The 13,438-nt window shown below is 37.6% G+C and overlaps 1 protein-coding gene across 7 annotated transcripts in view; it reads left to right on the top strand.

The window, feature by feature from the left end:
* The first annotated feature begins 4,637 nt into the window (after nucleotides 1-4,637).
* The window catches only part of COMMD10 (COMM domain containing 10), a 163,766-nt gene continuing 154,965 nt past the window's right edge, over nucleotides 4,638-13,438 (top strand). For 4 of the 7 annotated variants that reach the window (XM_023529559.1, XM_023529558.1, XM_011358261.2 and 1 more), the window contains exons 1-3: nucleotides 4,638-4,770; nucleotides 6,177-6,267; nucleotides 12,981-13,091. In XM_023529559.1, the coding sequence (XP_023385327.1) occupies nucleotides 4,730-4,770; nucleotides 6,177-6,267; nucleotides 12,981-13,091 (243 nt within the window). In that variant the 5' untranslated portion in view covers nucleotides 4,638-4,729. Of the gene's footprint in view, nucleotides 4,771-4,858; nucleotides 5,005-6,176; nucleotides 6,268-12,980; nucleotides 13,092-13,438 lie in introns of those variants that run through there. The other 3 variants (XM_011358262.2, XM_011358263.2, XM_023529560.1) reach the window with 2 other exon arrangements.

The following is a 13,438-nucleotide window of genomic DNA, read 5'->3' on the forward strand; positions in this document are numbered from 1 at the left end:
CACAAAGTACATTTTTGCTACATTTTAATAAAAGTTTACCTCCCATACCCTTCCATTTTATTAAGGGTGGGTGAACGTAAATAATATTTTTTATAGGTAAAAGTAGTCTATAACCTTAATACTAGTTTTTTCCTTTTTTTCCCTAAGCTTTTTGCTTCCTTTCCACATCACAACCTGGTATGCATATAATTAGAGAATAGAGTATACTCATGACTTCTTTATTCCTGTTACATCTCATATTAAATAGAAATATTCATATAACCATCTCATAAATTAAAAATATGTAATTTTAAAACTTCATTCTCCCGAGAATCTGGGGGAAAATGTGGAACAAACATTCACATGTTTACCATTTAGAAGGGTGTTTTTCAGTTATATCTCAATTGATTCTCTCACACCTATGAGGCAAGCGCTAACTATAGAGCTAAAAACAAGCTAAAAACTGACTGAGTGATGGTGTAGAGAAGGGGAGATGTGTGTTGGCGTAGTGGTGGGAAGGAGGAAAACGGGGCAATGGCTTCGACAATCGACTGTGACAAAGCAGCTGAATATGAATTTTGTATTGGATAGTAACCTGAGGATAGGGCATGGGTAGCGGGTAGCTTTAGCCTTCTGCCCATATGTGACTCTAAACTACCTTTGATAGATGCACTTGGGAAACTCAAGGTACGTTGGAGGACTACAGACTTTCAAAGTGTTGAGGACTTGGGCCACATACTTAGCTACATAATTGTTAGAACAATCTAGGGTACATAATAAAATGCCTATCTCTCCCCCATCCCTAATTTGACAATATATATCAAGGTCCTTTCAGCTGGACTGGGTTCCTGGGGCTCAGCTATCGTTCTGGTGGGTAAGTAGGTGTTACCCTTCCTCCAAGGATAATCATTTGTATTTGTGGCTGGAATGTTGAAGAATGCATTTAGGCAGAGATCTTTGGAGGACTCGGGGTTTACTTTATTATTATTATTATTATTATTATTATTATTATTATTATTATTTATGCCTACAGCACCTTGTCTTCCTGGTTGGTCTCCCATCCCAGTACTAATCAGGCAAGACCCTGCTTAGCTTCTGAGATCAGACATTGGGCTTGTTCAGGGTGGCATGGCTGTAGACCATGGACAGTGGCTCCACTGGGGCGCAAACCCAGGACCTTCTGCATGTAAAGCAGATGTGCTATCTGCTACACTGTGGAACCATGTCTGACTCAGGGTTTATTTAAGGGTTGGAGGAGACTTCTGGGGGAAAAAAAAAGGCTCAGACTTTGGTCTACTTCACTGTGGGTGAAGATATAAATCATGCCTAGTGGGGAGAGGGTGGGTGCAGACTGAGGCTACATTGCAGGAGGCTGCCATGACACCCTTGAGAAGGAACCCAGCAAAAGGGAGGGGCTCCAAACAGGACAAAAGGTATACCCAGAAGGAAGTGTTAGCTCCCAGGACGCAGTGGTTGTCACCAACCTCACTCCAACCCATGCTGTGATAAACTTTGGTGAAACAACTAGGCATATGTGAATTGAAAGACTGCATCATTAAAGAGCTGAAGCACTCAGGGCCCAAGCAACTCTTGTGTTGAGATTCCACTCAAGGAGTGAAACTGTCTCCAAGTTATGTACCTTACCAAATATGCTCAGCTTCAGTGTATCCCAGGCTTCAGCGTGTTGGTCCACTTTCTCAATAAAGAGGCCCCTGGGAACTCTGAACTTTTCCCATGATCTTAAAGCCCCTGCCACTTGCTGCTACCCTTGGCGGCATCGGGAAGGGTGGGGAGAGGAGATATCTGGAGATCCGTATGGGCAGGGATTGGGCCATGGACTCTTCTTCTCCTACAGCCTCTACTTTATCAGACTTGACTCATGGAAGCTTTGGATTTTCCAGTGGCTGCCTAGAGGCACCAGGCGACATACCCCAGAAATACAATGGGAGGTATAAGCCATAGGACAAATTTTGACCAACAAGAGAGAGGAGACTGGAAAGAGTCTGCAAACAAATTTCTTTCCCTCCTACCACCTGGCTGTTCCAAGACACAATGACTTGAATTAGTCTCTGGAAATATCTCAAAGTACTGACAAACGAGCTAGGTTTTGAAGCTGTGACCAGTGGATAACCTATGAGTTTGTATTTGCTTCCTTCTTTCCTTCCTTCCCTTTTGCCCTCCTCACTCCTACTTCCCTACAATTATAGCCCCCAGTGAAGCACTAACTTGTAATCAGATTGTTTTCTAGAAAACCCAGGCTAACACAGGATGTTAAAAAAAACAAAACAAAAAAACATTCAGCGTGTTTAGTAGCCATAATTAAATAATTAGATCAGGGGCAGCAGATCTGGGCTCTGGATCCATCATAAAGATGGGTTGACAAGTTTGAAGTTAGGGTAAAAGTGTGATTGTGGAATTATATTTCCAGGAAGTACATTTCCTGTTCTCTAGCAGCTGGCAGCAGGTAGACAACTATAAGGACTTTTTTTTTTTTTTTATGGATATATATGCCTATATTCCAGAGACCATAGAACTATTTTGTGTGAGAGTCTCATTTAAGGGACGAAATTATTTACTGCATCAAGCCTTTATAGCGATAAGTGGTAATGAGATGCGATCACCACATCAATGAAAATGAAAAGAATTAGGGCTTTGTGTCCACTAGAGACTCTTTTTTGCTAAAAGCTTGGAAGCCTGTGCTTTGCTCTATAAGGGAGGGTAGAGTGTTTTCCTGTATATATATCACATTACTTAATTCTCATCCCAGTGCAGGGGAGCAGACATTGTTCTCATCCTCATTATGCAGATCAGAAATGGGAAATAGTAATGTTAAGTGCTTTGTTCCAGGTTACATAGATTCAAGACTTAAACCAACTTGATGCTCTTTTACTCAAAAGCCCAGCTATGGTTTTGAAGGTAATTGAGGAGGAAGTAAACTTCACTAGAGATTCAAAATGTTTTCAACTGGTTAGTGGCTCTACTTCAGACAATGAATCAAAACAAAAGGGAAACAATTCAAAAGGTGATTGAACTGGGACCCTTTTAAAGTCGTGCCGGGTAAGTAATGTGTTTGTATCAGAACCTGTAATTTATGTAGCCACATACATCTTTTTTCACATATTGCACAAACCGGGGAGTATGTGGAGTGTTGTGGAACTAAATGTATTTGTATGTATTGAGCACACTGTATAATCGTCTCAATTATCCACATGGGGATTATTCACTTTTAATTTGTAATCTGGCTTCTCCTTCCAGTTAGGATGTTTTTAGGCTGCTTTAGGAATGCCAACTAATTTAAATAATTAAGTAAAATGTAATTAGGAAGGAAAATGAAATTCAATCTTTTGCCAGCTCTTAAAGATTCTACAGCTGAAATATAACTTTAATCTACCTACTAGCTTTTCATTCTGCAATGCCATTTTACTACCACAGGATTTTGTTGCTTTCCATAGATTATTGCAATAGTTTCCTATCTGGCTCTCTGCTTACCTCTTTTCAACCCAATCATCATCCTGCTGACAGTAATCTTAAAACAAATAATCAAACAAATGAACAAAAACAAAAAACTCAGCTCTTATCACAAAAATTTCTTTGCTCAAAAACATTTAATGGCACCCATTTTTCACCAGATTGAGTGCACATGCCACAACTCATCATTCAAGGTTTCTTCATGCCACCTGCCCTGGGAAGCCTTCTTGATCATATGTCTGATGCCTTGTCACTGCTCTCACCTCTGAATTTCCTTAATGCATTACAAGTTTTTCTCTGTGGTAGACCAAGGTGTTTGCAAACCCAGGTAGTCTTTTGTGAGATCCTTAATGGTAATCTCTGCAGCGTTTCATTTCTGCCACTAAACAGGACCCTAGCTCAGTGCCAGACCTCAAAGAGGGCACAACAAATAAAAAGAGGGCAGAAATTTTGGTCTTTCATATCTCAAGTGCCTAGCACAGTGCCTGGCACATAGTAAGTGCTCAAGGAATACTGTTGAACAAATGAAGATACATACTGCAAGCTCCATGTGGTGCCCTGCAGGGATCCGGGGAAGCAGGTACAGGAAGGGCTGATAGTACAGGGCTGATAGGCTGGAGCTGACAGCATGACCTCTCGGAGAGGTGATGCACGGCTCCCTGGGCTTGTTCAGGGAAGAGTGTTCTACCGCCTCCCCTCTGCAGCGAAAGCCAGACATGGCCGAGATTGCTCTAACTTTTCAGATTTTATATCTATCTATCTATCTATCTATCTATCTATCTATCTATCTATCTATCTATCTATCTATCTATCATCTATATCTATATATCTATATATAATCAGAACATGTTTTATATATATATATATATGCATGTTTTATATATATATATATATATATATATATATATATATATATATATATATATATATATATAGTAAGTACATATGCATGTTATAACATGCATATGTACTTACGCCTAAATGTATATTTGTACACACATACTACATACGTAACACATAAAAGCATACACATCCATATCCAGGTATAGTTAAGTAAGTATATAAATATAAATGAATTAATATGCGTACAGCCTTAACTCTGAACAAGTTAGAGAGCCAGTGTGGACAACGCCAACGCCCTTCGCACCTCCAGGGCTGCAAGAGCCGGGAAGCCCGGAGGCGGTTGCGCGGCTGGGCCCTTCCGGCTTTCCGTCCGCCGCAGCCGCCATTGGTTGAGCTCGGAGCAGCTGACAGGTTGCGGCCCGGCGAGGGAGCTTCGAGGATGGCGGCGTCCGCGACACTGATCCTGCGCGAGAGCCCCAGGTAGCCGCCGGGTCGGGCACTGGCGGTGGCTGCTCGCGCGTTGTCGGGGTCGGGGCCGGCGCAAGGATGCCCCGTGTCTGTCGCCGTGGCGCTGACGCGGGGCCCGGCTCCGCAGAGTGGGCGCGGGGCTCCCGGAGTCGCAGTGCGGACCCCGCTGGGGTGCACGGGACTGTGGGCGCCTCCACCTCCACGGTGCTTCACCTGCGTGGGGTCACAGTGCGCCTGGCAGCTGAGGTCGGATCGACAGTGTGTGGTCTCTGTCCCTGTTCCCAGAGTGTAGTGTCAGAAGCACCCAGGCCTGCCTGGAGTAGTGCCGAATCAAGTGGAAGGGTGTTCCGTTTCCGTTTTCAATTCTTTCAGACTTGATTATGAGAGAGACTCCCATTGGTGCTGCACCGTCTTTAATATAATACTTAACACGTGTCAGTATCCCTTTTCAAGCAAGGTAGACTAGACCTCAGGCCAGGAATTTTGGGTTGGTAACATTATGTAGTTAGAATCTGGTAACATTGTTTTTGTTTTCATTCTATTTATTTTTAGTCAATTTCCACCTATGGTAGATAAGGTCCGCTGTCCATGGTGGTAATATAAAGTTCCCTTTTAAAATAAAATTATTTAAGTAAAAACGACTCTATTTAATTAAAAATAATTAAATAGTAGTGCACGTGGTGTGTGGATGTGAGAAAAGGGCTGAAGTATATAGGCAAATAATGGAAGTTGGAAAATAACTTTTTCGTGCCTGGATTGGGTGGGAATCTTAAAGAAGCGAGTTGTCATTTTAAAGTTTTTCCTTTTTCCTGGATTCCTTGAGTTCTGACAGCTAGTTCCTTTCCTCACACCCGTATGCTGGATAACACACATCACATCAGTAAAACATAAAAAATATGATTCAGTAGAATCGTTCTTATCATATAAAGTTGATTATTAAAATTGAAGCAGGGTTTTAAACAACTGTGTACTTAGTGACCCCAAATCATTTTATATGTAGTATTTTTTTAAAATTCTATTATCTGCCATTCAACATTCTTTATATTTTTGATGAAAAGCCATTTCCCTCCTCCCCCTTTTCCGAGTTCCATTTTGGATTAAGTGGTTACTTTAACACCTCCTGCTAAATTAATGCCATTCCTCACAGAGTGTACGCTTACCCTAGTAGTTTGCCTTGCCCAAAGAAAGAGAAAATTTGCCAAATGAACCTTTTCAACAGATGTGCTTTTCAGGGCCATCTTTCTGGAAATGCCTAGCTTTCTTCGTTGGCAATCATGTTTTATTTCACTAAGAGTTCCTTGTAGCAATCAGAGGTGTCGAAATGAAATTATAGACAACTGCAGTTGTAGACAACTATACTTAGAACAAGTACAGTTCCACTTGAAAACTCACTTTAAAACTTTGTTTTAATAATTTAGCATGAAAAAAGCAGTGTCGCTGATAAATGCAATAGATATAGGAAGATTTCCACGATTGCTCACCCGGATTCTTCAAAAACTTCACCTGAAGGTTTGTACGTTTGCATTTCTATAGCTTATACTTAATTGTGATTCCACTGAAACTCATTTTCTACTTTAAAAACTTTTTTTGCAAAGTATATTGTGCTCCAATGTGTCTCTGAGAATACTGAGTCTCTAGAAAATTTGATAATGTCCCATGGTGAAAAGTTTGGGAAACTCTGTCTTCATTGAAGTTAATTTTTTTTTTTTATTGGGGAACTTTTCAGAGTATATTATATGGTACTGTTTATAGTAAATATTTAAAGGTGAATGTGGTGTGCAAAATTTTCTAAATGTGTTTGACCTTGGAACTGTTTTATCATGGTATATATTTTGGGACTAAGGTTCTGTGGAACATGCTTTGGAAAAATTTTGATTTTATGAGTTCATTCTTCCTCTTAAAAATAATTCCGTGGTCTTGCTATCAATTAGTATTTAATCTGTCATTTTATCTTTCACTTTTATTTCAACGGTGTGGTTATTTTGGATGTATTAATGTTTAGTGATTCACTGCCTGGTCACCAATCTAAGTTAACTTTTTCATCAGGTTATAAAAATTTAATTTCATCCAACGCATGTTTATGGAGCACCCACTAATTGCTCTGCTTGGTGCCAGGCATCACCATTAAAAAAGAACTGAGACTCTTTCCTTTCTTTTTTCCTGGTCAAGAGACAGCCCCTTTAAAGCCCTTTTGCCCTCTGAGGTGTCTCCCAAATCCAGGGTCTCCTCATAGTCCTAGTTCAGATTCTTATTATCTCTCCTTTGGACTACAATAATTACCTTCAAAATAGTATCTTGAGGCCTCTTCTCCCTTCCTGTTGCTTCTTCATAATTCTGTTTCATTTATCTTTCTAAATATTTTTTTTCTAAAAACAACAACAACAAAGAACTGGTCATATCAAAGCCATCAGTGACTTTCCATTGCCCCATGGGGAAAAGTTCAAAATCCTTCACATTATATTATAATAACATTACAATATGGCTACAACCTATATTCTTGCCACTTTGCAAGTCCTCCAGTAACGCTGGACTGTGCTCTTTTACCAGAACATACCATGAACTTTTTTCCTTTACTGAATAAACTAGTATTCATCTTTCAAGGACTTTAAATCTCTCTCTCAGTAGTTCATTGTTCTCCCTTCTGTGCTTCTAAAACTTAGTGCATTCTCACTTCACTTTAGTACCTCATCGTAAATATTTGCGTCATGATTACAAGGTCTTTCTCTGACCTTGAATACCTTGAATATCATGTCTTATCATTATATTTCCTGTACCTAATATATTTATTCTTACACAATTAGCACTCAATAACAATTCTTGGAGTTAATTCTTTTCTTTGCCATAGGAAACACACACAAAAAATAGGTCTTCTAAATTCCTGCCTGTAAGAAATTTGTGATGTAGGTGGAGACAGGAAGAACAGTAACAGTAACAATAACAATACCAGCTACATTTATGTTGTTTGCTATATACGATTACATTGCTCCCTCTGTGACTACTATCATTCTAATGGCTTTGTATTATCAACTCATCCAATCCTTACAGCAGCTTTAGGAAGTAGGTACTACCATCATCCTTATTTTATTCCTGAAAAAACCTGAAATAGAGACTAGTTAAGTAATTTGTCCAAGGTCACACAGTTAGCTCATAAGGCAGTCTGGTTCCAGAATCCATTCTTTAAACCCATTACAGTATACCTCAGAAAAGAGTACAAAATAGTATATAAATCATTTTAAAACTAAATGATACAGGCAATTTATACAGATGTTCTGCTTTGATTTCCTGAGCTGGTTGGTGGCTGCCTTCTGAACATATAAAACAATATGGGACAAAAAACTCATACATCTTTTATTCTTCATGCTGAAGGACTCTGGAACATTTGTAGAGAAATGTGATGTGTGGTTTGTCTTTGACCCTTTTAGTCATCTCTGGAGTTGAGAATAAGTTAATATCTATTTTAGAGTACCTGAGTGGCTAAAGCATTCCACAGAGATGCTTGAATGCTATGAGGTAGGGCAGGCAGTAGGGATAAGAAGTGGTTGTTGAGAGCTGAAGGAGCTGAAGACAGAAACATACATATGTGAATATTTGCTTGCTATGAAAGAAAGTATGGAAAGGTACAATTTTCTTTTCCTGAACAATTTCAGGGAGTGTTCTTCCAGAGGTGCTCCTATTGTGATAAAAGCTCTTATCAAATAAAGTTTGCAGTGACCTTCAGGATCTACCAGCTTTCTTTTATGTACCCTTGGTCTGTCAAGTTGGCCTTTGCCTCGAGACAAGCAGAGCCATCGGAACAGTGAAACTTGATGCAGGTGGATTGGTGAAGAGGTTTAGGAATTTGGTTGCTATTCTAAATGTTATAAGCTTGGCACTTTGATTTTACCAAGTTTAATTTGCTTATAGGCAGAGGATATCTATTTTTGTCCAAACTGATTCCTTGGAATCCCTAGTAGGAATAAACGTGGAGAAACTAAGCTTAGTATAAAATATGGGCATGCCTAAGCATGGGTCTGGGAGCCCTCTTTGAATTAACCATCTTCCTGGTCTGTTCTAGCATATAGAAATACATGTCAATTTTGGAGGTTGCTACAATGTGTGGAAGGTGCTACTGGCATTTAATGCCCAGGAACTTTAAAAACGTCTTGCACAGTGCAGGACGGTTTTGCACCAACAATTGTCCCATCCAACATGCTAATAGAGTCTACATTGGGAAATACTGAGGCAAATCAGATTAACTACCATAGCTGGGAACTTAGAAATAAACATTTGCAGCTTCCAAGTATCAAAAATAACCACCACAGCTCATGCAATTAAAACAACTCATATACTTTGCTACATAGGAGAGACTTTTAGGCCTGCACACAAAAGCTATTAATATAACCATGCTGTAGGTCTAGTTCTGAGAGATCAGCTATCTGTGTTCCTGGCCATGGCAGACTAGAAACAGCAAAGTGGGGGACGAAGGTGCTGCTATGATGAGGCACTCAGGCAGTTTCAAGAATTGACTCCTGATCATGGAATGAAATGGAAGAATTATGAAACTCATACAGAAGAAATATAAAAGCACAGACATCTGAGGTTTTTTTGTTTTTCTGTTTTTGTTTTTTTTCCTGAAGTAAGAAATCATCAATATATCTTAGGAGTTCTTCAAGATATTTCAGCCCAGAACTTTGGTGCTTGTAATTATGACCTGAGTCATCGCAAGAAATTAGTTTAATCCAATATACTTCATTTAAAAAATTCTAGAATGGATACCATACATTTTAGAAATATTTCTTTTAAAAGTTTAAAAGTTCATTTATTTGATCTATTCATTTATATGTACCACTATATTTTCCCATTATGACAGAAAAGTTTCATTATAGTAACATAAAGGACAATCATAGATACAAACTCCAGCATATAGAAATACCTAAGGATTTTTTGTTGGTTGTTACAGTGTGTAGAGGGTGCTATAGGCATGTAATGCTTTGAGACTTTAAATGTCTTACATGTGCAGGGCAGTTCTGCACAAAGAAGAATTGTCCCACATATGCACAAAAAAGAAAAAGGTAGCTTATCTCCAAAGATGCATTTATTTTGTATTTAATATAAAATGGGAGGCTCCTTTAAAATTTGTTTATTGTGTGGGAATTATGTATCTACATACACACTTTAAGTTATGATGTATGCAGAGTACTAGTAGCGTGTGTTCTTGTGGTATTTGTGTGTGTGTATGACTGTATGTGAATCAGAGCTTGGGCTCTGGACCATAATCCTCTCTGTCTCTAAGTTTTAAAAACTTAATTATCTTCATAATTATTTAGATAATATACTATTGTCTTAGAGTAGAAGACCTCTATAATTTTCTGAGAGATATGACCTGATTCTAACCATACGTGGAACTGAGATTTGTTCTCTCATCATGCGTGTTAAGAAAATGACTTCTTTAAAAAAAAAAAGTTGGAAGAATGAATTTTTAATTTGCCTTTTTGGTGCCCTTAAGGTCAAACTATTTAGAGCGCTTAATTAAGCATTTTAATAACATTATAAAGTTCACAAATAACTTATGAATAAGTTTTTGTTTTAAAAAATTTAAACAGTGTGGACAAACTGAAATGCCCCCTTGGTTAACTCTTGTCCCCCCTACATCTTAATTCTCTCCTGTATTAGTTATCTATTGCTGAATTACAAATTACCCCCAAATTTAGCAGCTTAAAACGACAATAAACATCTCTCACAGTTCTTCTAGGTCAAGAATGGCTTGGCTGGGTGATTCTGGCCTGGGGTTTCACATGAGGTTGCTGTCAGCTGTTGGTGGGGCTGCTGTCACCTAAAGGTTTGACTGGGGCTGGAGCATTTCCTTCCAGTATGGCCAGCTGGGGGCAGCAGTTGGTGGGAGGCCTTAGTTCTTTGCCACACAGGCCTTTCCTCTGGACATGGAGGTTGGCTTCTTCCAGAGAAAATGATCCTAGCAAAGAAGTTGCTGTCTTGTTTATGACTGAGCCTTGGATGTCGCATAGCTTCTTTTTCACTGCGTTCTACTTGTTGGAAGTAAGACACTAGGTTTGGCTCACATTCAAAGGAAAGGAAAATAGGCTCCATGTTTTGAAGGGAGGAGTGTTAAAGAATTTGCAGAATAAAACCATCACACCTTTCTAGAGGTAGACTTGTTATTGATTCAGTTTTTATCTTTCCAGATCTTTTTCCATGTATTAATAAATACAGATGTACACACACATATGTATACACATAGAAATGTGTCATTTGTCTATGTGTTTTTATAAGTGGTATCATACTGTATATTTGCCCTATGTACCTTTTCACTCACTTTTATCAATGATCTTTCCACATCAATCCATATTAGTACTACCTTATTCTTTCTAAGTGTTATTCTTCCTTTCTGCCTGTATATATATGTTTGTAGCATAAGTTCTTTTAATATAGAAAAAATTACCATACCAATTTCCATTTTAAAATTTAAGTTTCTTGGATCCTTACTCTGTAGAACTTTATAAACATGGGCCTTAATTTTCTCCCATTGAGAGGATACGAAAGACTATATCTCTTTTACCTTCTCTTTAATTCCCAGGTGTGTGTGGGTTGCTGTTGGTAGATAGAAAGAAGTTAAACTACTGCTGTTCAAAAGCAAATAGAGGAACTTACATTTAATATTTATCTACCTACAGTCATTTTTGTAGCAAGATGTATTGAATATGTGTTTGAAATTTTGTTTTATAGCTGTATTCTCCATATGCTGTTCTGCTCACTCATTTTAAACTCCTCTTTATTTTAAGTGTGCATGCCTGATGTCCTGGTGGATGGAGGGATATAAATATCTGCTTGTCTCCCTTCACCCCCAACCACTTTATTAATATATTGTCCTTGAAGATCTTGAGAATATTCCTTTTGTTGCTCTCTCTCTCTCTCTCTTTTAAATCTCACTTCCTTGTTCATATTTGGGGACACCAAAGTTTATTTTTCTACATGCTCATTTAAAAAAATTTTTTTTTAAAAAACAGCATATTTTGGTGTATATTAAAAGGAATCAGATTGACCAACTTGCAAGTTAAATTGTAAATAACCATTGAATTAAATGCAATATATGGTGCAGTAATTATGCATAAGTAATGCTGTTATGTTTCTTATATTGATAAAATCTGGTACTGTAGCTCATTATATCAAGAAAATATATGGTAATCATAGGAAATCTGGAATTTTCAAGTCAAAACATCACTCTTCAGGTAAGTAATTGGCATTTTGGCCAAATGGGTTCATGCTTTTCTCAGACATAAAAAAGAAAGCTCTCTGGGAGTTCTCGTGACTAGCCTCCAAAAAACTAAAAATGTGCCAGTTTGAGTTCTAATGCGGCTTCAGTTGAATAACTATGTAGTTGTACATCATCCTAACCTGTCAAGGCAGGGACTCATGGGACTTCTGAAACTTCTTTCATATTGTTGTTGGGGAGAGGCAGCAGCAGAGAATGTTGTTTTTAGTATGTGTGCATAAAGTATTTTATTTAAAAACTGTCTTACATTTTTCTGTATACATTTTTCACACCTGATAAATCAGTATCTTTAGATCAAGAAGATTATTTTGGAAATGAAAGAAGGGAGACTAGCCAGAGGTTATACTCAGGGGCTATCTCCTTTCTATCATATATTGCTTACAAAAGTAATTGTGTAATGTTTAAGTTTTGGAAAATATTGAAATTATAAAAAAGACAATTTCTTGATTTACATATACTCCTATAATATCTGATACTTTTGCAGAACTCATCAAAATGGATATTATTTGAATAATTATTTGTTTTTGTGTCTTTTTAACCACAGTATACCTGAGGACATTAACTATCTATGTAACACAAAATAGATACTCAGTCAATATTTTTGAATGAGTGAGGATAGAAATTACTATTAATTATTGTTAACATTTTGAGGTTTAACCTTCAAGTTTTTTTTCCTAAATGTCCATTTGTTACGGTATTTACTGTTATTTTCCACCTCCTATAAATCATAGAACTTTAAATACTGTTTTTTAAAAATGAACCTCATTTGATAAGTTCTAGTTATTGAACTGTACTGTGATTTTGAGATATGGAAATTTACAAACAAATCAGCTTCTTTCACCATTGATTCACTTTTTCTTTCAAGTTCTCATTCCGTATATAAATGAATATTCTGCCAAGTATCTGAGTTTTGAATATCCGAATGTGTGCTAATAGATTGTTTTATGTGTTGTAGGCTGAGAATAGTTTCAGTGAAGAAGAGGAAGAAAAACTTCAAGCTGCATTTTCTCTAGAGAAACAAGATCTTCATCTAGTTCTTGAAACAATATCATTCATTTTAGAACAGGTATTTTTATTGCCCCAAATTTTTCAACCATGGTTTGTTTACTGCATGTTTGTAGTGGTGTGACCTCTATAACATTTTATGTTTTTTAAAAAGTATGATGGAAGCTGTGAACATATTTTAATCAAAAATTTCAATGTAGTAAAAAAAAATATTTGAATATATGATTCCCCCTCCCCCAGTTTTGCTTTCTACCAAACAATCTTAATGCTGAGTAACGTGAGTAAGGTATTTGATGACATGAATCAAGACTTTATTGACTTGAGACAGTTACAAACAATTTTAATTCATTGTTACTTGGTATAATAATTTGGAAAGATGAAAACTTTATTTAAAAATTTTATTAACTA

The sequence above is a fragment of the Pteropus vampyrus genome, unplaced genomic scaffold (genome assembly GCF_000151845.1).
Source record: "Pteropus vampyrus isolate Shadow unplaced genomic scaffold, Pvam_2.0 Scaffold39, whole genome shotgun sequence".
NCBI lineage: Eukaryota > Metazoa > Chordata > Mammalia > Chiroptera > Pteropodidae > Pteropus > Pteropus vampyrus.